The sequence below is a fragment of the Monopterus albus genome, unplaced genomic scaffold (assembly GCF_001952655.1).
Source record: "Monopterus albus unplaced genomic scaffold, M_albus_1.0 scaffold4.1, whole genome shotgun sequence".
In the NCBI taxonomy this organism is placed as follows: Eukaryota; Metazoa; Chordata; class Actinopteri; order Synbranchiformes; family Synbranchidae; genus Monopterus; species Monopterus albus.
Window position 1 is genome coordinate 4,620,838 of NW_018127884.1, and position 25,014 is coordinate 4,645,851.

Below are 25,014 nucleotides of genomic sequence, written 5' to 3' on the forward strand. Positions count from 1 at the left end.
GTTGGATTTTGAATGAGGTTTTCTTTCTTCTGGAACAGAACCCAGAAGATCTGGTTTCACTTCAACTTTCTACAGCATATTACAAAAGTGAGTTTAGTACAAACATTGGCTTGTGTTACCTGCTTTTGCTAATGTGATGTGGTTTTGGAGAATAGTCTGTAGACAGAAAAACTGTTCTATTTCAAACACAAAAGATTTAATAGATGCCCTTAGCTGTTACTCTTTGGGTTTTCCACAGAAATAATAGACAAAGGGTCAGAGGACCACAGAGTTCACATACGTGTGCATTTACTCAGAGGCATGTACCTTTTATCGATTGGAGCAGCATGCAACACGCATCTCTACACACTCATGTCTACATTCACGCACACTTTAGGAGAGAGAGAGAGAGCCTCAGCATGCTAGGCATTCAAGCTATGTGCAGTTTGCATGTGGATACAGCTTGGTACAATCGTAGCATTTAGACAAGTCCTAATTTACTTAGGATGGGCTTTGCAGCATATGGAACAATCCACAATAGCTGACTGATAAAGAGACAAAGACATTCCAGTCTTCTGGTACTAAAAAACTCAATTCAGATGTGGTCATAATGGCTCAGCTGTCCTAACCAAAGGAAAGGAAGAGAATAGGGTGCCTTGTGATTTTCCCCCTTTTCACCCTCACCCCTCCCTCCTTTTTCTTCTTTTTTGTGCCTGAATCTTTTATCTGTGTTATTCACTTGGGACTCTTCAAAGTAACAAGCCTCCTTCTTTTTCCCCGGTACTGGACTTGGAACCCAAATTAGAGACTGCTTGATTAGAGCAGAGAGGAGGGAGCCAAGAAAGAGGGAGATGTGGGTATTGGACAGAACAAATCACACCCCTACAAAGTGCCTTTTATCCAAAGACCCCAAGGCTCAAATACCCCCATCCCTCCCCAAGCAACCATGGCTCTGCTTGTTTTCTTCTTATCATTTATTTAGTCACTCGTTGATGTTTTCTGCCCTACTTTGTGACATTTAAAAGAGGCAGGAATCTCAAAAGGTGAATGCTGAATGGGCTGAAACTGAACAACCCAGCTTTACCATCTCCTCTTCCTATGTGTCAATCGAGCATCATTTAAGTTAACACAGTGCCCTAAGAAAAAAACAAGAAAAGCACCAGCACAGTTTGACCACTCACTCCTGGGATCCTCTTCCTGTGTCAGGCTGGTATTGTCCTACTGAGCCTCAGTCATCAGGAGAATGTCACAACATGTTAGGTCTGGGCAGGCTGCTGGGGTTTATGTAGCGCCAAGGCATCTCTGGGCTGTCTGTCTGCCATTGGAAGTGCAATGTGAGGAGACATGTTAACAGGCAGACTCCAGCCCCACTGCTGTTAAAAGCCATGCAATATGCAGGAAACTGCCTCTTTTGTCAGCAAGCTGGTCAGACACAGACCACGACTCTCCTCTTCTGCACTGCCCAATGAAAGTTTTATCTGCATTTTTAAGCTGATCCATAATTTAAAGCAGGAAGGAAGAGATTTTTACACTAACCAGCCAACACAAAACATATGTGCCTGCTTTTCAGCTAAAATGTATACAGTCTCTAAGGTGAAATTATTCTACCATGTCTCCAATATTTAGATGATAAAGTTGTGTTTAAATTTTGTTTTCAACCTTCACTAATAATCTGAACAATTCATGTTATTTAAGAATTTATTTAGCAAAAAAAATAAACAAAAAAAAGACAATACAAAGTGTTAAATAATTAGCAAAGAGGGAAGGCCCTGACTGCAGTACAGATGGCAGTTTGGGCTTCCAACAAGTAAGTTCAACATCTAAACAATGGGCCTTCTGTTAGCTTTCTTTTGGCGTCAAGCAGAACTGAGCTCTTCTCACTCTGAATAGTGCATTAGATTCTTCTGTGGACCCTTAGCATCAGCCCCCCTGTTCACAAACAAAATATATGTGCTGCTCATTTGAGTTAAGCTCTGCAAACATTTTTTACAGTGCTGGCAATCCTAAACTGACCAGAAAGGTGTAATTAGGTAGGCTGAGAGTGCAGCTGCTTGGTCCCCAACTCAAAGCCGTCTATGCCTGCCCGAAGCCCAGCGGTCCTCATCTTACCCTGAATGATTATTTTTTCTTTTATTCCTTTTCTTTTTTGTCTATCTTTCTTTATTCCCTCCCTTGTTCCCAATGCGCTATTGATAGCTGTAGTTTATTGTGACAACAACTGATGTGTCTTGCTGGTGACCTGTAAAAGGCAACTCCTTCATGGACATAGCCAAAGGTTAATAAAATTGGTGCTGGTTGTATCAATTTTACAGATACGCCATTCACAGCAAGTGTAGTTGGGTGAATAAGAAGTCAGTTCAGGGCTTGGAAACTGCATACAGGCCCAATGAATAGCTGCTTTTAGGTGCTTTTTTCGTTAGGAGGATAAATGGAGAATTGCAGCTCTCTTCTATTGCAGCAGGCAGCGGAGGCAGAGCGAGGCGAACCAAGGTTCAGACAAGCCTGCCAGTAAATTGCCCTGAATGGGTTCTGGAGGTTGACAGGCCCTATTAAGACAAACGGCTTTCCTCATCGGAGAGATAAAATAAATCAGGTGTTTAGTCAAATTAAAATAGTTTGAGTGGAGAGGGCCCCTGGGAGCTCTCGGAGAAACTCAAGACAGATGTGGCCAGAGACAAGAGGAAGACACCCAGGAAAAAAATTCAGCTCCTGCTGGCCCCAGGCTATATTTCACTGTACTGTTATCTAGATCTCTTTGCTTTTATCCTTCTCTCTCTCTCTCTCTCTCTCTCTCTTTGTCGACTGCCTCTCTGTCTCTCTCTTTTTTGCCAGATTTTCTCATGTCTCTCTTTTTTTTTCGTATGGTTCTCTAGATCAGATTGTCACACAGGAGTGCAGTAGGAGGAGAGTGAGTTACTGTCTAGCCTCTCACTGGCAATTATGTTGGCTGTGTAAGTCAATGGTAGGATCACTTAGCATTGATTAGGTGAAGGGATAGAGCAGTGCAGTGGAGCTGCTCTCTGTCACACACAGTGTGGACAAGCAGCTGTATGTAAGCCTATTGGTTTGTCATTGCATTTCAAGTTGAAGAATACATGCAGTAAAAATAATAAAATAAAGACTGTGTTGTTCGGTGTTGATCATGATGGTACAAATTTCTCGTCAGTGATAATTGTCATTGTACATTCAGGACATCCTTTTGGTGGGGGATTTTTGTGCAGTGTTTTGCCAAATGTGACAAGTCCTTTCAGTAGAAATCTGCAAATCTGAAATTTTCTCTAATGTGTTACTGAAACAGTCATATAATGAAAACTGGTGTAGTTTGGAGGCAACTGGCTCTCAACACTTTCTTTATATTCACCCTTGGTAGTCTGACATAAGCTGCCACCTCAGTTTGACAGCTCCCCGCAGCTCTTTGTCTATGTGCCGGGAACAATTTCTTCCCTTTCTTCCTCTGAAAGCTGTGAACACCAGCTACAGTAAAACAGACAACTCCAGGCTGTGTCTGACCTTAACACTTTCTAGTGAACTCACTGCAGTTGGTTTCTGCCGGTGTGGTTTTCTTTGTACTATATATTGTGTACAGTACAATGGCACAATATGATGATCGGTGAGTGCAGTATGGGCTTGCGTTTCTCGATTTAGCAGTATACAATGACCTAGGCCTTATGCAGACTTTCTTACAAAAACCTGCACTCTGGTTATTTAGTTATCACCGCTCTGGAACCTTTTGTGTAATGCTTTCTTAATGCAACACAAATACTTGTATCTGTGTTTATGACACAGGCTCTCCAGCTATATGTATCCTTGTTTTTATCCTCTCCACTCCTGACATCACTCTCTCTTTCCCCTCACTAGGTACTCCAGAAAGTCTGGCAGAAAAAGAGCACCAGCTCTCTACAATGATCACCCAGCTGATCAGTCTGCGAGAGCAGCTTCTGGCTGCCCACGATGAACAGAAGAAGCTTGCTGCCTCACAGATGGAGAAACAGAGGCAGCAAATGGAGTTAGCTCGTCAGCAGCAGGAGCAGGTAACTGGTTACTGTTTTCTTTTCTCCCATTCAAAGTATCTCTCTTTGTCTTTTTTTTGTACTCCACCTTCTGCATATTCCATATTTCCAGCACATTCCTTTTTTCTTTCATTCTTTCTTATTATTTAAGTTAAAACATTTCATTCATGCATTCCTACTTTAATCTTATTTATGCTGTTTCCCCTTTTGCCCCTATATAAACCCCATTAAATACATTTGTAAAAAAAAATGTCACTTAGCTTTCTATTTCACATTAAATTTCATGCCTGAAATATGCCAATAAAATATTACTCTTCAGTAGGAATTTGTAATAATATTAGATTTAAGAGATGTTATATTCTATATTGCCTCAGATATTTCAGTCACACTCTCTCACCCACATTTATGCTGTGTGGTAGGAAAAATGTTATTATGACTTGTACCAACAAATGTACAGGAATGAGTGAATTAAACGTAATATTAAACATGGAAGCCCTCTATATCTTATAAATCGACTCCTATTAGAACAAGCCTGGCATTAGATTTGCAGCACAAATCAGGCCAATGAGCCATATTGTACAAATCAGCAAATTAGCAGAGGCTATGAAGTGTGTTAATGTCTGGGAAGAAGTAAGGACACAAACTATCCACATGGGCGACACTTTTATTATCACCAGCCATCCTAATGTCTGTGAGTCAGTTATCAGCAAGGAGTTCACTCAGAGTTTTCTCAGCAGACTCTCAGACCTTCCTGTGGTAAATGAAGAGATAGACCATATATATTGGAGTGATGTATTTAGTCATAGTACACTAATAATACATTAACAGTATTGATTTCATTTTTAATCAATGGTGCTCATTTGCAAACTACACTCGACTCTGTGGGCTTTTGTAGACACTGTATCATAAATGCATAGTGATATTTTATTATTTGATCTTATGTTAAAATGGAAGAATATTAATAAAATGAAAGAGAGAGAGGGAGGGAGAGCGAGAGAGCCTGCTGAGAGCTAGAATGTCATCAAGCCATCAAGATACAACACAGTAATTAACTGTTGACACTCGTGAGGAAGCCAGCAGAAATTAATCTTGACACATTTGCAGACGACCAATCTTACAGTGAACACTTTGTAATCATATTTAAAAATGAAAATTAAATGACACTTAAAACTAGGTTGTCATGCTCAATGAAGTGGGCATGTAGAAAGAGGGACTGCTGGGACGAGACAGATTGCTGTGTGGTTGATTGTTGCCTGGGGCAGCGGGGGCCTCTGTCACCAGTACATTGCCTGCACAAGTTATCTCCATCATAACCATGTGCAGCTTTCCTGTAAATCATTTATTCTCTTTTACCACTGACTTTGACTGTGCAGTGCAGTGCAGATTTATTTCCTGTTCATTTAGAAAATTGAAAATATGCCACTCTTTGCTGCAATTTTCTTAGTGAACCACTTTGTAATAAAAGAAACGTGATATTATTCTTTCTTACTAATATGCTCTTTTCTTTGCTATGGCATCTCTATTATATTAACATATAGTATATCATTTATCTCAGGACAATTATTCTAATACACTGTAACTGAACAGCTTTACCATGAATGCATTACTAATAATGTTCCTGCTTTTGTTTATGTCAGTTTAAAAAGCAATTATTTAATGCGTCTTTATTTTGGTTTCTAACCAGATTGCAAGACAACAGCAGCAGCTTCTGCAGCAGCAGCACAAAATCAATCTCCTTCAGCAGCAGATCCAGGTCAGTGAATTTGTTTCTGTTGGTCCTCTAACACTCAGCAGCTTATATCTCTCACTCTCTCCACACTGATTACTACAACATTTCTTCCTTTTCAGTGTAAATAGTGCACCACTGCTGTCGCCATGAGCCAAATATCTGGATTTACAGGCACAAATCAGTAAAACTAGATATTAAAGTAAATACCACTGCTAACTTCTGAAAGTTGTCTTTTTCTCTTTTATTATTTTGTTGTTTTTTTATCTTTAAATTTTTGTGTCACACTAACATTCATCACTCTCATCAAATGCTAGTTGCCTGTTGGTTATTGTGAGGGCTTTAAAATATGGAGGAGAATAATTAGCACATCTTAATGAACAAAAAAAAAGAAAGGGGGAGGGGGGTAACAACAACTAATGATTCATGTTGATGGAGTAGTGCCTGGAGGTGGGGTGGGGTGGGGGTGTACATGAAAGAGGCTGTTAAATGCCTCTGAAATGAATCAGTCCCAGAAGGACAACGTGGCATGCTTTCACGTAGGACAAGCGCTACTGATGCTTTCGTTGTTATTGTTCTGAAATTGGTTCTTTTCCCTCCTTGTTCCTCTTCTGTTATACAGTTATATGTTGCTCTAGTTTTAACCCGTGCACCTAATGCCACACATTCTCATTCATATGTTTATGTTTGTGTGCACCCTTATGTGATACCGTACAGGGAGGTGCAGTCAAAGACCACCCAGGCTGCATGTTGGATAGTAGACATGGCCAGACAGTACAGGGTAACTGGCAGTGGTCAAGGCTGTGAGTCTGGCTGCCTCAGTGGAGCAAATATTATCTTGCTGAATGTGCTTGGTGTCAGGCACATCCTTCACGTCCTCCTCCTCTGTTTGTTCTCCTGACTGATAACTCCTCAACCTCTCTCTTTATTTCTACCTTTTTGTAACTCTTCAAACACTTACTTGCAAAAACTTGCTCTTCCAGTACCTTTAGTGCTCCTCACAGGGGATTTTTTTTCTTTTTTTGCTGAACAAGCTGTTTCTCTTTGTAGGCATTGCATGGGGCATCACGTGTCATGTCAGCTGTTATGAAGGGGACATAATAATGATTTCTTATGATGCACATAGGCAAAGCAAACTTATGGCTTCAAACAGCAGTTAGCACATAGTCAGATTTACTACTATGCCATTAAATGTCTCTTTCAAAGGCTCTTTGCAAGAAAAAGACCATATAGTGAGCTTGTTCTTGAGAAGCCACTAGCCTAGACAGTCTATTGGAAAACATATTCCATATTACACTTGACTAAAGAGAACCATGGAGCATGACATGCTGTCTAGAAAACACTCTAAAATGAAGTACCTTACTCACTAGTGAGGGCCTAGTGTTACTCATATCATGGAGGGCCCTTTACTTATGCTCATTGAGCATAAGGGCACAGCCCTAATGCATGTCACTTTTAGAGGTCCTTGCTTTCATCACAAAGTTAAAGGCAAATGGTACCTGAAAATTCCCCTTGATGCATAGATTTGAGAGAGGGCGGGGTGTCGAGTGTGCATGGGAACGTACTTCTAAATATCCATTTCAAACACTTGAACAGAGATACAAGTAAAGTCCTGTCTTGCAGAGCCCAGTTTGCCAGCTTCTCCCTGAACCAAACGTGACAGAGAAAAAGCCACATCCACAATTAAACTAAAGATTCCCATGTTCAGACCATATGCTCCGCTGCCCATCAGCCGCTGCTGGCTGCACTTTTCAGACAGAACAGTACCCAAGAACAAACATGGGTTACTCTTGATACTTCAAATAAGTTTGATCCTGTGCAAGATTGTATATCCAACAGAAAGTCGTTTAAAGAAGAAGATGTCCTCTCTCCCTAACCTAGTTCCTCCAAATATGTAGTGTAGTGGTGGCCACTCCTCTCGAGTTGGAGTAGCAAAAAGAGTAGATAGAAGAGAGTCAGGGGCCAGTTAGTGAAGCATTTTTTGCCACTCTGTTTTCATTACTGCTGCCTCTTAAAAATGCCGTGCCATAATACATAACAGCTTTGACTTAATTAGTTCTGTAAACAAGCTTCCAGTTTGTATGTCAGAGACTTTGAAAAGTGGCAAGCACTGTTGGGGGATTGAGTTACATGTACTCTGCTATTAGCATGGAGAGCACTAAACTTTATTGGAGACCCTACTGGTCATCAAAGTCCTCTGTTTTGGCTTCAGGGAGAAAACCAAGAGAAAGCCTTTTGCTCAAGGTCTCATAATGATGATCTAACTGGTCACATCGGTGGACATTGTAAACTGTCCTAACAATAAAACCATAGGGACTGCAACTAGGAGCTGCTATTGGCACGCTATTTGTGTGCTTTCAAAGGGTTTTTGCATGTGAACCGAAGGGAATCCATCAGAAGTGTGTTGTTATAGAGAAGTAAGGTTTGGAGTAAAGCTGCATGCAGTTTAATCAAGTTTCCCTTTTGAATAGCCATCTCTCTTTTTATCCTTTCTCATCATTCCTACAAGAGAGGGAGAGATTTAGTCTTTGTCCTTCGGGATTACAATGTCACTTGTTTTAAGATAGCGGATGTTTTGACTGGAGTGTTAGGAGCTTATCAAAAGTTAAAGCTCAAGGTTTTGTGTGTTTTTCCCTCAGATTGTTTGTATTCCTTCAGTACATCCTCATCGTTAAAATCGTCTTGGCTGTAATTCAATGCTAGGATAAGATTAACTCTTGAGTTGATTTAATTGAAAATTTGACAAGTGACAATTAAACATATATATTAGCAGGGAACTGGTTTGTCCCATAAGTTACTTATCTCCCTGAGTCTGTGTGTAGGCACCAGGACAAATAATGAGTTTTGTTTTTCTTATTTGTTTCAGCTCAGCATCACTCAGGCATACTGGGTATTGCTTGAGTCTTCTCCAAAGCTTTCTGTTTTGTGATCACACCCACTTTCTCCTGCTACTAATGGACAAGCAGTCACAGAGGATAAGCAGCTAAACAACATTACGTTGACCATCAGACTATTGATTCACGTTTCGGCATGTTCAGTCATACGTATTTTCAACTTATAATAGATGGTAATTAAAGCCAGTATCTTACTAAGAGTTGAGCAGGTGGTATTAGAAGAATAGTATATCAAATTCTTTCTGGATACAAAAGTCACATCCACAGTTAAATGAAAAACTCCCTTGCCCTCACGTGATGTGGCACTTTATGAAATTCAAGTGACAGTACTATCCATAGTCATGCAACAAGGACCCAGGCCCACACGTCACATGGTAATGACCCCAGCTCATATGTTCCTCAAGGAAAAAGTCATAGTTTTACTCACACACAGACAAGCAGATACTCATCCACTTGCACATGAGGTAATCGTGTACAGTACACAGGCACACAGGGAGCCGACGCATTGATGCGCACATCAAGAGAATAAATATTGCCTGAAAGGTCAGGGTGAACTTTATCTTCACAAAAAGGCTAGAGAAAGCAGAGCTCCCCAGATGAAACGAAGGGACACTTCTTATCGGGAACATTTAATTTAAATTTTTTATCCATTAAAATTATCACAACATCATAACACTGTCATTCATCACTGGTTGTGGCATTGATGTGCCAACCCTGAGTACACTATGAGATCAGAGATTTGAAAGATCATAAATTTTTATGGAGGCCATTGTTAAAAGAGTTTTTTTTAAACATGTTTATAAAACCTTAAACGATCTGTTCTTCAAGCAGGTCTGTTTATCTCCCTTTGACCTGCTGTTCTCTCCTTATACATGGCCTTATATACATGGTTTGGCTTCAAACACCAACCTCACTTTATGTACACACCCATTATTTGTGTCTCTACAGTCTACTGTACCTTTAACCTTCTGTCTATAAACGTAGTTAAAAAGAAAAAAAGAGAGATTCAAAAAGAAAAGGTAGGTATATTGTTGCCCACTTCAAACTCTTAGGGGCTTTCTCACATCTTTGATGATGTAAAGAAACAGAGGAGCACGTGCAGATTCTCAATGGTTAGATGCTAATGGTCCAAAGATTAAAGAAGAATTTACGCCAGCATTTAGCTGCCAACAATCCAGAGGTAGACTCTCAGGGTGGTTTCACATTAGAGACCCAGGCCCGGATCCGAGTACACTTGACCCCCGAGTCCGGTCCATTTTCATCAGTGTGAACACAAGCGTACTGGACTTAGACACCATGACCGAATTCACTTTTAGAGGTGGTTTTGTGCACAAGTCATGTTTAGTTAAGTATGGTCTGCAGGAGATTGAACCAACCATGCTCAGACAAGGAAGTATGTTACATCATATCTATTCAACTCTGTTGGTTAAAACATTAACAAACCTGACTGCGAAAGGATTTCTGTGGAGTAAAGAGGACGTAAAATACAGTACTTGTTTGAAATTTGGGATGACGAGAACATGCAAAGACAACTGGATACTACACACAAAAACTCTGAGATTTATGGAAGTATTCACCAGTATTTACATGCGCATGGAACAGAAACAAATGTCACCCAGCTGATGACAGGAATGGCTGCTTCTTCTTCTTTCTTCTTCTTGCAAATTGCAAACCAAGTGTGTACTGCCACCCAAAGTATCATACTGTGTATATACGCAAGTGTGCTGGGGCATGGAATGATGTTACTAATGTGAAAGCAGACCTGCAGGGAAGGGTGGGGGGGAGCAATTGTGCTCAGGCATGGTACAAAACAATTGTGCCAAATGTGAAAACGCTCTAACACACATGTTCTGAGATGAGCAGGGACAAGAGACACACAGGCAGACACTGGTCATCACTAACAAATCTCTCTTAACTCCAGTGTATTAAGATCATGCAGCTTGAGTTGCTATTCAGAGTTACTATTTTTTAAACTAAATTAGGCACAGGCAGCTAAAAGGTTCTTTTTTTCTGTTATTTTACTTTTCAAAATATGGGCTTAATGAACTTACATGCTGCTGTTTACTTTGAGCTAATATATTTTTAGAAGAGAAAAAAATCAGGACAGCAGTGTGTTTTAGTCAGTTTAGCGCACATGGATTTTCCATTTCCCTCTGTTACAAAGAAACCAGAGAATTCACATGGGATGCTCTGTAAAAGTGTCTTCTGTATTCACTGGCTGGAGCGGCTGCCCAGTTACACACTTAGGCTTTTGTATTACACATTTGCAGTTTTTTTTTCAATGATTGTTGTACTTTGCACCAAAAGAAACCAGTTTATACATTGTGATTGATTATTAGTCACTCCATCAACAAAGCCACAATCTATTTAGTTGTATATATTTTAGAGTCAAACATTTCTATTTGAGTTTTTCTGGATATATATGTGTCAGTTAGGATTTTAGCTTTTTTTATGTATGCTGTGTAGATGTGATCAAGATTGGTCAGGATAGATGTGAGCCATCTGTCATGCCTCACATGCAGCTTGACCTGTAGCTATCATCAAGTCATTACACAGATTTTTAACAAAATCCAGCCCCTGCTTTAGCTGTAACACTCAAGGACTTTTGCATTCTTGTGCTGATGCCATACCAATGTGATTCCACTGTATTCTTGGGGTCATGGCCCTGTTGTAATATAAATCATCAAGCCAGTAAGGCATTTGTCTCCAAGAAGCACTTTTCTCCTTATTATTGGCCTATATCAGACTGCAATAAGTGTTTTCTACATTCCCACCTGCCCCGCATAGCCTGGTGCTTCTACCATCATGCTTTCTTGCTTACCATTTTTATGTAAAGCGTTTTGTTACAGCAGAAGCTTTAAATATCGGCCTAGTGCTGTGCAAATAGTTATCTAACCAGATCCTCCAGCACTGGTGTTTGGCCCATATGATAAATTGTCTTTTAGTAGTACTGGTTTGTAATCACTTCTTTATTATTATAAAAAGGAATATGCATGTTATTGAATCCAGTGTGGTAATTTAATGCACTGACACTGTTTTGTTACCAATTTAGAGAATCAGAGACTCCAAAACTACAACATTATGGTAAACATTTTAAATCAGTCATATGAGTTTAAATAAACACAGGGCTGTATGGTAATTGCACAAAGATAATAGTGCTAATTTGTGTATTCTCAGATGCTTTGTTTTCTCTTCGACACAAATGATTTTCTCAGTGTGAGACTCTTATTAATGCACTGGAAAAAAAAAAGGCACAAAAATAGACATTGTTAAAGAGAATGTGTAAGTTCCCCAATTAGCACAGCTAGATTGAAACCGTTAGCATGATAATAAGAGAATAATAGAGCAGGGAAATGATAACGTGTGCATGCGTTTAAGTGTGTTCTGCTGTGTGCACACGCATGTGTAGATGCTGCCAGTTCTTTCCCTTGTGTTAAAGAGGTCTGTATTAGCCTGCTTGTAGGATTATGTGGGGGCATTAACAGCCCAGTCAGACAGGCTTGGCTCTCACTCAAGGAGGCTTGGTCCAGAATGTTCATCCTCAATGTAAGGAGACTGTTAGCTGATGAAGATGTGCACATGCAAGACTGAAGGTAAAAGAAAGCAGTGACTCAACTCATTAGCCCTTGTGATTTAATATATTGACAATCTGATACAAATAATTTCATTTAGTCAACTCTATTAGGGGAGGGAGGGATCAATTCAATTAGTTATGAAATGTGACTTCTTGTCAGGACACTAGAAATGCTGACGTTCAACAAAGTCGTGTGCAATTGAAACAATAAAGCCACCGTGGCCCTGTTAAAACTTAATGATGCACAAAAAGGTGTAATATATACAGTACAACCTCAGCAATGGCAGTGATGGTTTACAAATGAAGCTAAGTGAATTAACGGCTGGCATGTAATGCATTTGTTTGTTAAAGCAAACTACTGCTTAAGGAATATGCAGAGTAGATGCTGTTTAAACATTCTAGGGTTTGTGGGTTTTGTCCCATTTGGACAAAATGCAGCCTTATTTTTTTAGAATGAAATGCACAGTGTATTTACTTAATGGAACTGTGTAGCTTTAAAGTAAAGTACAGTACACTGGAATGATTACTGGACTGTATCACTAAACTAAAAAACACTGTGTGAATGCTGGATTTAAAAACAACAAAAGATGGACATATCCACCCTTATTTGTTAGAACGTAACACTTGGTCATTGGCTTTGAGTTTCTAAGTTAAATGAAACATATGCTTGTTTGTACCGTGTCTTTGCCAATAAGATAGGAATGTAGACAAACATAGATCAATTATTGCTGTAAATTACACCATAAAGCCATGCCTTTGTGTAATTGGCCTTTGTATTCAGACACCTCAGCAGTTTAAACAGTAATAATTAAGAGGCTCCATATGAGAGGTGCCACATGAACGGCTGTAATCTGTGAAATCACACCTGAGGGTCTACTCAAAATTTGTCACCTGAGAGGTTGTAAAGCAGCCTTGGGACAGGTTAATTAATGACACAAACTTCCAGCCTTCTATCAGTTTTCATAAGTGACATGAATAATCAAATTAAGACAGAAGACTACCAGGCTTATGTGATCAGGAATTTGCCTTTTAAATGAATCCTGGCACTAAATAACCCTGAAAGCTGGATGTCTTTTTTTTTTACATGCACATGTGATGAATGGAGAACTTTTAAGTTCCATCTAAATATCACAATAAAGCGCCTGTTTGGAGCTATACAAACCTTCATTTTGATGAAGGTAGAGCCCATACACTTAACAGCCATCTTACCCTGTACCCTCAAAAGGAAAATATCAGCTGAGCGAGAACACATCCTCCAGTGTGAAGTCAATTTAGTTTCCTCTCCCTCTCTGTGTGGACTGTGTTTTCTCAGCTAATGTTGTGCAAACTGTTTTGTCTTTGCGTTAGCTTTGCATGACCATCATCCTCAGCGGTGGGCACACTCTCAGGGAGAAGGAGCTGCATTAATAGGCTCTACTGTGTACAGGCAGCCAGCAGGGAGAAAGGGGCACGTGTTTTCTTAGGGCTAGGGTAGCAAAGCAAACACATTCAGCCAATGGCTAATGCAAAAAAAGAGCTTTTTGTTTTTGGGGGCGGAGGAGAGCCCAAACATTCCTGAACAGAACACAACAGATAACCAATTTTGTCCTGTGTAGTTTTCAAAAAAATGATTTGTTTGTTTTTCCATAGCTGAGTTCTCTGAGATACCTATTGTTTTTATATTCCCTTAATTTCAATGCTAATTTTCCGAATATTTGTCATCACATTACTACTGTTTTTCCTGCTCATCATCAGGTGATGATATCTGAGCATAGTTGAAAGTCTCAGCACACTTGTGTCTCTAATAAAGTTGCTCCTCATGACAGGCCTGCTCTCTGCTGAACAACAGAATGGGCTTTATTGTCTCCTGTGGCCCCAGCAGCTGGGTGGTAATAATGAAGACAGAGCCTCAGTTTATGATTGCGTATTTTAGAGGAGGCAAGAATGTGTTGCTATGTGTACAAATTCAAGACATACATTGTATCAGTATGTAGAAATACATAGCTCTATTATTTGTGTGCTTTCATTGTGTTCAGAATGGTCAGTTAAACATACGGCCAGTGAAAAATCTTTAAACAAGATCATACCTTGAGGCTTGACCTTGATATATATATATTCTTTACAGGGAGATACATTTCATGTAAAGAATTATCACAACACCTTTTGTATACTGTTCAAACCTACACAGATCACTTTTTTAGAAATGCATTTTTGCATTTTTTTTTGTTTAAATGTTCTTGCACATCCATTGACTTGTTACTCAGAAATGTGTTTATTTGACATACTTGAGGAAAAGCTTTCATTATTCTTCTTATGACATTTAATACTGCAGTTACATTAAATTATAGCAGTGTGCAGAGATGCTATAAATGCCAGGCAGTGTATTTATGCAAACAGTAGCCTGCAGTTTTATCCTGAATTCCAAGGAAGTCAGGAGAAGCAATGAGAAGGAGGGCTGAAGCAGAGGGATTTGGGGTGGGGTGTGTTAGGCGGGTCCCTGCTTTCAAGCTCCCATCTTAATATAGACATATTGGAATGGCTGTTTTCCAAGAAGGCTTGTTTTACTCTGTAAGGAATTAGTGGAACAAGAAGTCATCCATTGGTTATTCCCTCTGGATGGCCTGATCTCACTCAAGTATCTGGATTTCCTTCACTTTATCCCAAACAGCGCTTAATGTAACACACGTAGGCATGATGTGCAGCATCTCACACAAACCTGTCCAAACAGTGTCCCAACAATTCACAGAGAATAGTATAGATAGGACTTTTTTCAGGCTAGTGCTTGTATGCTGTTAATCTTTGGCTTTAGATGCTTTTGTCTGTACAAGGATTTCAGATGCAGGAAGGAAGTAAGGAGAAAAGGTCAGATACTTGACCAGGACAAGGGTCTTTTGTTGGTGACCTGAACCTCTCCAGTGTATTTGCTCTCCCCATTCCAGTGCACTTATTTCCAGAGCAGACAAGCAGAAATAATGTGTTTCAGTCTAGTGGGTGGTAATATGAGGACCTTCAGTCAAAGGCAGAAGTCTGGAGCATCAAAGTCTGGTTAAAGTCTATTGATCTATTTGTGTGATTTCCATCAGCTACAGGCAAATTCAAACACCATCGCATTTCTGTTCGATCAGTGCGTGTGTTTGATGCAAGTGCTCAGTTTTACAGTGGCCATATAATCAGCTGATAAGTAAATGAGTAATATGGGCTTAAAGATTTGTTGATTGTTGCACTGGGGGTAAAAATCCTGAAGCAGCACAGAAAAATCAACATTTCAGAAGTGTTTCCAACGAGGGAGTTTCCTCCCAGTTAGACTCCAGTAAAGTGTACACCCAGTGGGCTATGTACACAGTGGTGGGTGTTAAACATATCCTGCTGTCTAGTGTCTGTTTTACAGTGTGTGCGATGCTGTTGGGATGAGGTCAGGCTTACCCGAGTCCTCAAGATCACTTTCCTTTTAAAAGGATCACAAAAGGTGATTTCTACTTGCACATGTTAGGTGTGCAGCTCAGTGGAGGCAGGGTGAAGTGTGAACTATCAGTTCTTACAAAAACAGCTGGAGTCTATCCTCCCTGGGTAAAATTACAGAGCCCCTCCTACAGAAAATGTGAAGAAGAAGGTTAGTGAGAGCTGTGGATCTGACAGCTACTAAAGTGTGGAAGTAATTTTATTAAAATTAGATGTCAGTGAAATGTGAGCCCTCCTCTAAATGATTACTGGTGATTGTGATCTTTTCCTAATGGGAAAGGCACCTATTAAAATCAAAATGATTGTACAGAATTAAGAATAGCATAGCTCCACTGAAATTTGGTTACTTGTGGTCATTGTATTCAGTATTTTCATAAAACAGTTGAAGTGGTTTTGCTTTTTTACAAGTCTCATTAAGGCACATGAATTTATATTATATCCAAGATAAGCATTTGTGTGAGAGGTGTGTTAAAAGGTGTCAAGTAGCAATTAATCAGGATATTAGAGACAAGATCACATACTGTATGTCTTTTAAAGCGAATAACCATGAAACACTGCAAGAATTTTCTGAATATATATATGTATACATGTCTCCCAGTTACTATTACATAGAGCTCTGTGATCCACAGCAAACACACTTGAGTGTGGATCAGTGCATGAGAGCATAAGGGGGTTCAGAGGAAAACCCAGCACGGGGTTCCTTAGGCCTCCTGGGTGCTTTGTAGAAGCTATAACAGACAGCGAGGAACATGGGTGTTGACAGGGGCCCAAGTGAGTGCCGTAATGCGCTGTATATCTCCATTTGCACTCAGAGTTTTGGAGCTCCTTGTTTGTGTGCTGTTGCTTAAATGTCTAGAAAAACAACATTTACTTTTTCCACAGATACAAATACTTTACAGCATTAACCAAGCTTAATTCCAAGTCTGCAGATGTATTTTTTAAAAGCTAAATATATATTTTTTTAATTTGTTAAAAAATAAAAATACATCTTAAGTTCTGTCAGTATTTCACCAGATCAGAGATGGAGTCTGAGCTGTCTGATTTGGCCTCTGCAGCTGGAACCTGAAAGACTGTACAGTCACTTAGTAATCTCATGCTTAACTTAGTTACTCTATACGTGCTCAAAGAAATGATCAAGTAAAAATAAATGAACACACAATCAATTTGGCATTTAAACAGCCCCCAAATCATACATTTATAATAAGGCACTGGTGTGACTAAACTACGTTTTGCAAAAATAACAAGAAGTGTCTTGTTTTTTTCCAAGACTTACAGTAAATAAACTTAATTTGCTCTTCCATAATATGCTATTCATTTAGTGTCTTAATCATATTAGAACTGCAAGTTGGTTTTATTAATCAAATACCGGCATCTCCTTGAGAGGGAAACAGATTGCGTGCTGGCCTGCTACAGACTTCATCAGGTCATCTGAATTGATGATACACGTTGCAAGACAGTTGAGTTCCCCCGGAAACCTCTGTTGGAGCTCGGGCTGGCAGAGACGGGAGCCTCAGCCAAGTCTGTCTGACTGATCACTACAGATGCTCCTCTTCAAGTATTCTGAGTCAGATCCTTAGTGCTGGGTCTTGAGGGACAAACAATAGCACCTGTTCCTCATAAGATAGCCCGTTCATGTATCTTTAATGAAGCCAGGGGGCAGATGGTGTGAAATGACATTATCCAGTACTTAGCAGTGCTAAGACAAAGGAAGAGCAGTGCCAACACAACAATGCCGCTGCATTTACAAGGAGAAGGGAGGATGCTGCCCAAGTGCACCACTCACATCTGCTCCACTTCATTCTCCGACTCCTCAAGATCATCTTGGCAATAGAAATATTCTGGGCATTCAGCCCATACATACTGTAGATGAACTTGAGGGTGACTCTTTAAGGGGGAGGGGGAATTAGTTTCTAGAGCTACACATACATACACACCTTTTTCTGTTTAACATATACAGTATTTCTTAATTTTATTTTAGTTTTTTACTAATTTCTTCCTAAATTTTTACACCATTCATCCACTGAGCCAGTGTGCTAGCTTTAATCTCACAGTGGAACTAACCTCCGCTATTTGTTGCCACCTTGAAGCTCCTCAAAATTTGATTTGCCTTTCTCTGACATTAGTTGCTGTAAATTAAACTTTAATGTGCAGAGCTCATTACGGCAAATCACAGCCATTCGCGCTCAATACAGTTTTTCCCGTTCAACGCACATTCACACTCTGTCTTGCTTCGGTGAATCTTGTATATTCTGCTTCATATTTTAAAATAATAATAGTAATAAAAGCTGATACCCCAGATGAAATGATAGCATTTACATTTACAGTTGCTGGAGAAAGTATCTGATGTCTTTTACAAATGTCTCTCAGTATATATACTATGCACAATTTGTATACATGTCTTGTGAAGTGTGGCTCTTTGAATTACCCATTTGTCTTTTGCAAATAATTAAAAACAAATAAATTATGGGATTGTGTGAATGATAGCAACTATTTAAATCTATGTAGCATCATGATTTTTGTTTCTTTATGCTCCTTGTGGCTCAGCGGGTTTTGCTGATATGGTTTGCAAAAGGACGATGGATGATCATAATTTTTTTTATGAGCATCAATAACGTTTGACCAGTACACGTTAAGGTTGTATGTAAAGCAGTCTTGCAAAGATGTTTTGACTCAGGAGAGTGTTTGGAGCCAGAGGAAATATAGACAGAAAGATGTGAATGATTTTGTTACTTTGAGAAATTAGGATTTAAAAGTCAAACAGAATGTTTTTGATGTTTTATCTTTTTAACTAAAATATTTGGGTCAGATTTATTTAGAAAAAAAGTGATGTAACTTTAAATTTACTACTGATGTATGTTAGTTAATTCATAAAAATGTATGAACTACCATGCAACACATTTGTAACACACTTGGAAGGATGTGGACATCAGGGAGCCCTTTTCTGCCCTGTGACTGCTGCACATTCAGCAACAGACTCCATCTGGTTTTATAGTCCAAGTACACAGACAGAGAAAAGCTCTGTTCCCCAGTGGCACCCCCCACCCCCCCCCCCCGCCTGTCACTGGTCCTACCTCATGTTGTGACATTAATTATTGTGTTTTTCCATATGTTCCTTACATGCAAGGCCAAGATCCATCTTTCATTCATTCAGCCTGGAAACTTGGAACACAAATCCCTTTAAAGCAATGTTTTATTTAAGGTCATTTGTCACAGTCTCCCTGGCCATTTATTTTTTCTTCACCAACAGCACATTTTATAGAATTACATACTTTTCTATTCTTTTATAAAGCACTTTCTGCACTTGCACTTTTGTAAAAGCTCAGCAGACATGAAATGGTTCTATTTATTTAGTTTTCAGTCTAGCTCTGCACCTCTGGACAGATCAATAAAGTAGTTTTAAGTAGGTTTAGTGAGCTAGCTGTGAGAGAAACTACTGTGGCTGCGGCCACTCTGGTAACGGGTCTACAGGGGGAGCAGTGCAGTCTAAAAAAGAGGAGATCATAGCAGACCTCAGCCAGAACATAGAGGAAAAAGTCATTGCTCAGAGCAGGCTGATTTCACGCCCCAATGCAGTGGCAGTAATTGCACCCAGACCAGTTTTATTGCGAGTTGATTTTAAAGAGGAATGAATGGAGAAACATTCTGTAAAGTGTTTATTTTGGGGGATGACCTTTATTAACCCATTTTCCAGGCACGTTCCCCTGAGGTTGCCTGGCTCAGTGCTAGATTAACCCTCACAGGCCCATAGTAGCCGAGCTGCTCCCCATCACAGAGTTTCAGGAAGCTGAGAATGACAGTAAGACTGGACCTTGCAACTTGTGCGCAGAAGCCCCTCACACCGCTTATGAGCCATAAGCTACTCACCCACCCTTGACACACACACTTGCAGGGAGTTTGTTGATAGTCCCAGCAGGCAAGTGAGCAATGGGCTACATGGTGAAGGTTAATACATGAGTAAAACAGTCAGTCAGAGAATGATATTAAAATAAAATACAGCAAGAATCTTCCCTTGAGGTTGAGTGTGTGTGTGTATTCATGCAAGTACATGCTGATCAGTTCCTTTTCTGCACCTGTACAGTCAGTAATCCTCATGCTGGCATGTTGTATCTACGGTAACAGTCAGGGTGTTGGCGAATGCTTCTTTGAACATGTACAGTACTTCTTTACAGTAGCTGTATGAACCCATCGAGCCACTTTAATGGTCTTGGTAAATGGTCTTATACTTGTATAGCGCCTTTCTATGCTTTTACAGCACACTCAAAGTGCTTTCACACATTATTCAGCCATTCACCCATTCACACTCCCAAGCACTCACACACCGGTGACATCACCGGGAGCAACTGGGGGTTCAGTGGCTTGCTCAAGGACACCTCGACATGTTGACTGGACAAGCCGGGAATCGAACTGCTAATCCTCCGGTTAGGAAACGACCCGCTCTACCTCCTGAGCCACAGCCGCCCCCTACATGTCACTTCCTCTAACTGATGCTGGAACAATATACCTATGCGGGTCGTTTGATGGACTGAGCTGAAACTGTGGTTTGGATTAATAGTGAGCGTAGCTCAGTCAGGTATTGTGCGAGCACACGAGGGCCATCATTGCTGCAGAGCTCCCTGTCAACACAAGTTAGGAAGAGCTGTGATCTGTCCTCCCCCTGAGCGAGCTCTGTGTTTCTGTGTATCATGCCTATGCTTAGGCCTCTCTCTGATCTCTGTTCCCTATATTTTTCCACACGACCAACGCACTCTGGCAGCAGCAGCCGCCGCGCAGCAAGGCTTTCTCTTCCCTCCAGGAATGTCTTATAAGCCAGGTATGCTTACAACTTAATCATTTTTCTCTGCCTGCTATGCCTTTTCATTGTTGTGATTTTTCAGTCTTAAAGTTGTTACACTTGCTTAACAAGTGTATAACAACAAACAAAGGTTTGATTCACACTTCACTGAAATGATCTGCACTGTCCAGACCTGGACTTGAGACCAAGACCTGACAATGTTCTAGTCCATGTGGAACAACAGATATTGGTTGAGAAGCAGAGGAATGTAAACATGTCTTCAACATAAAAGTATCATTCAAGAGTGTGCTTGGCTGGAAATGGTTTTCAAGTCTTCAAAGTTACTGCATGAAATGCCTACCAATTGTTAGCAGGTCCCTCATAACAACTTCAAACAATTATGTCTTCTGACAGTGAAGTTAAGTAATTAAAAGACAATTAAACATGGATAGTTATTGTATGATGTAAGGAACAGGTTTTCCTGCTTCCATATAACTGCTTTCATTGTTGAGCAAAGTTGAGTAAAGGCTCTACAACCTCTTAAATAAAAATATAAAAATGAAAATGATAAAAGAAAAAATAAAACATTCAAAAAAGACATGGCCTGCCAAAGAAGTAAACTCATTCACCCAATTTAAGATGTGCTACCACAAATTACTGTACTCACATAAAACATAAAAAAGTTTCATTGACTTCACACACTATACTTTTTTAGACGTATCTATAAGTTGTGTAGTCAAACAAAACTGAATTTGTATATTTTGAAAAAAAAAACTTTTCTCTTGCACACATGAAAATATGAGACTGTGTTTGTGAAAACCCTACTGTCAATGTATGAGTCAGCTAGAAAAAGAAAAGTCCACTTGCCTGCCGTAAAACAGTACCAGAACAAGAAAGATGACTGAAAATGGAAAAGAAGCACTGGGCAGTCAGCAGGTTCACCCCAGAACATTAAAAGGTGTGGTAGTGCAGTTAATGAATTAACTATAAAACCAAGAGATGAAAAAGAAAGTCAGCTATTTTGGAACTATGGAGCCATGACAGCTTAAACAAAGTGCCCGAGGGGGAGTCTTTCACCAGTGTGCTTTCTGCGTTAGGTTGACACGGAAAATGTTTTAGTTCAAATAACAGGAGCTATTATGGAATCATGGTCAGGGGTCGTCATGGGTATATAGTTCCTGCATAATTCATAAGTTCATGAAGAAACAGCAAAGGGGGTCTGAAAATGACTCTTCTAGTCAGGAGAGGTATTTTCAAAACCTCTATTATTTCTCCCCGTCCAACACAATATACACAATATACCCACAGAGTACAATGTTATCGCCACCACCTGCCAGGTATACAGGATGCTGCCGTGTCCTTTCTCCATGAAGTGAGTGGCCAAGCATTCACTTCCAAGACTAAGGCACACTAATCTGATATTATCATTATGAGACAGCTCCCAGGGACCACTGCTTATGACCCCCTGCCCTGTGGTGCTCACATGGCAACAGAGTCATTTTAACACCATGGTGGTAAGTCATCACCGCATCCACTGGCTGTGCTCAATGGCCTAGTGCTGCATGGTAGACAAGCACAGTCATAGAAACACCAACCCATTTTCTAAACAAATAGATACAAGTCGGACTTCCAGTTTGTTTGCACTGTTTACACAGCAGCATTCAGTCTGATGTGCTTCTAATGGATCTGCGAACGACCCTATAGTCATGGGGTCATGGGTCATGGTTTCATCTGCCAGTCTTCATCATAGACACCCTGCTGACAGTTGACAGTTTCCTCATGCTATTTCATTTTAAAGCCTGTAATTTTACCACATTTTACAGTAGCAGTTTTCATAAAACTGCAGTGCCTGTTATTTAAGTCATCCAAGTTGGACACTGTTTTCTTCAGGATATACTTAAACAAATTAAATTAAGTTTGGTAACTTCATGTTTTTGTTGGCCTCACTAGGTCTACTGGAGAATGAAATTTTAACAATAAAAATGATATATCTTTATATGTGTCTTTGTGAAAGCCTGTTTTTCTATGAACAACTCTGTTAGGTACTGTAATTTAAAAGCCGCTGAAAAGAAAAGACCATGTTTGAGGGTTACGGCCATATACTTTACTGTAGTTCATTCATCATCAGCTGGTCTGGTCTAAGAAAGGTCTCAGCTATCTATCTGTCAGCCCTCAGCAGATCTATGACTTATGCTTCCTCGTATTACGTGAGCAGGGAAATATAGCCTGTTGTGACCATGGCATCACCTGCATTACTCCCCCCACTTTAGCATTCAGGGTCCAGGGTCTGGGCATGGAACCAGTAAAGGTTAGTTAAAAATAAAAAACACAGTTTTAAAAGTAATTCCCTTTCACCAGTGACACTAACTTGGCACATTCTGCTGGAGTCTGGTGCCTCCATAGAGGGGCAAGACCCAGACCTTGGAGCCAGACCCCCCAGGAGTGGTAGTGTGCTCACTTAGCACATGACCCTCCCCAGGTTTCACATGACATCTAAAGACATCCAGTCATTTATAATTCCCAAATCGTACATTGCAGATGGCACAGAGAGAGAAAGAGAGACAGAGAGAAAGTGATACCAAAAAGAGGAGGTGTAGAAATAACCACAGTGCACACACACATATCCAACCAAGCATATTTGAAACCACTTCTGCTGTGTGATTCTATTTGCTACTAAATGGGGATTGAATTTCCATGGCCTATATCACATTGTGCTGTGTTGTACAAGATTGCGAAGTGAGGCAAGCGGGCAAGGGCAAAGTGAAAGAGAAGATATATACATTTACCTTGTCTGTGGCTTAATAGCTATATATGTTTGTGAAGAGAAGTGACAGGCAGAAGTGGGGTCTGAGCGAAGGCCAACTACCCCTCCCCCGCTCCCAATGTGCACCTCACCTACTCCTCTATGAACGTTGCGCTGCCCCATCTCACTGGGGCTGTTCTGTCCACTTCAACACACAAGCTTGAGTGTGTAAAAGCTTCTGCAACCCCCATGGATATCACTCATTCTGCAGCCTTGTTTTTTTTATATTGCTGTCTGACAAATGCGCTGATGGCAGGCCAAAATTAGAGAATAGTAATGAATAGTGCTGCTATTTGGAGACCAATTCTTCTTTGCTTGATTATAGTGATACTGTACATGAGATAAGAATGTGAGGGTTTTTTTTTTTTACCCTTGTTATTGTGACTGCACACTTGTTCTAACCAGTTCACATGCAAGTGCTTTCACTTTGCTGCCAAATCTATCACTCAGAAATGCACAATGTAGTGTTGAACAATAGCCAGACAAGTCTACAGCTGTATGAAGTGCCTGAGAGAACATGCTGGTCCTTTTATGTACATAATCGCTAATTGAATACCAGGGGAGATATTTAACATTTATTCTGAACACAAACACATACACATACATACAAACCTTAAAGAAAACTCCTAACCTGTTAAACTATGCAGTAGTTAGTGTTATCACAGTATTTTCCAGGGGGAGGAATATGCAGGTGGAGAAAGGAGGGAATGGTGTGGAATGCTCTGAGGTAATCCTGCTCCAGTCAAACCAGCTTAGCCTTTTGTTAATGCAGATGTTTGGGCTTGAAGCCGAGGGTTTGTTGCAGGGTGGCACATTGCTATGGCAAAGTAGCGGAGAGCCCAGGATCCGTGTTGGCACTTGCCTGGTCGCCGTGGGACGACTCATTGTCTGAACCTGTATGCATTGTTGTCTCTCTCTCTCCCTCACTGACAGGTGATAACTACCCGGTGCAGTTCATTCCATCCACAATGGCAGCTGCGGCAACGTCAGGACTCAGCCCCCTCCAGCTTCAGGTATGTACAGAACTATGACAAAGAATGCTAGGGACGCCCGCCAAGCCCAGGGCAGGTTAAGCAGCTGTACGCTAAGTAATGAGCTGCATACTAAATAATTCTGGATGCCCCTAGCTCACCTACATCTATCACCTCACATATGTAATTTATTCTGTTTTACAGAGGATTTATCCTCACTAGCTCTGCCAGACAGAGGAGTAAGGAAGATAATAGTTATTAGAAGGAATGAGAATCACTTTGCTTGCCTTAATCACCAGCCAGTGAATTTATTAGAAGGCAATTGTCTATGTAAGCAGAGAATCTCCTAATTATCTAGTTAAATACTAGTATTTTGTTTATCCGTATAAGGAAAACAAATGAACAAGGAATGGACAAAAACCTGAGTCATTTTAATATGAACTTAAAGCTAACACATGGTGTGTAATACAGAGTGAGGGTGAGTAGGGGTTTCGAGCCACAAAAAATGTTGAGATAGGCTCCAAGCCCCACAGGCTCCTTCAGTATTTTTCTCACAGCATTTTAAAAAGGCTGAACCCAGGTCATAGCTTAACCTGGGGCCATAATGTTTATTATAGATAATTATCTACATTCAAGCCTTCAAGCTGTTACTAATATAAATGCTACTGTTACTATATATCCCTCAGGCTGTGGATGATTCCTTTGCGAAATACTGATTTTTATGTACATAAAACATATACAAGTAGCAATATGTGATGCTCAACAGCAGAAAGATGCGACAAGATTAAACAAGACTGAGGGGGAACTCTTGGCACAATGATATATGTGGTGTTTGTCCTTCGGTACCT

General features: G+C 40.2%; 1 protein-coding gene across 1 annotated transcript in view; it reads left to right on the forward strand.

Annotated features, from left to right (window-relative positions):
- sox6 (SRY-box transcription factor 6) overlaps positions 1 to 25,014 on the forward strand; it is a 139,010-nt gene that overhangs the window by 78,091 nt on the left and 35,905 nt on the right. The window contains exons 7-11 of the mRNA XM_020607245.1: positions 3,838 to 4,010; positions 5,674 to 5,746; positions 12,771 to 12,800; positions 20,318 to 20,431; positions 24,129 to 24,208. Of these exons, the coding sequence (XP_020462901.1) occupies positions 3,838 to 4,010; positions 5,674 to 5,746; positions 12,771 to 12,800; positions 20,318 to 20,431; positions 24,129 to 24,208 (470 nt within the window). The remainder of the gene's footprint in view (positions 1 to 3,837; positions 4,011 to 5,673; positions 5,747 to 12,770; positions 12,801 to 20,317; positions 20,432 to 24,128; positions 24,209 to 25,014) is intronic.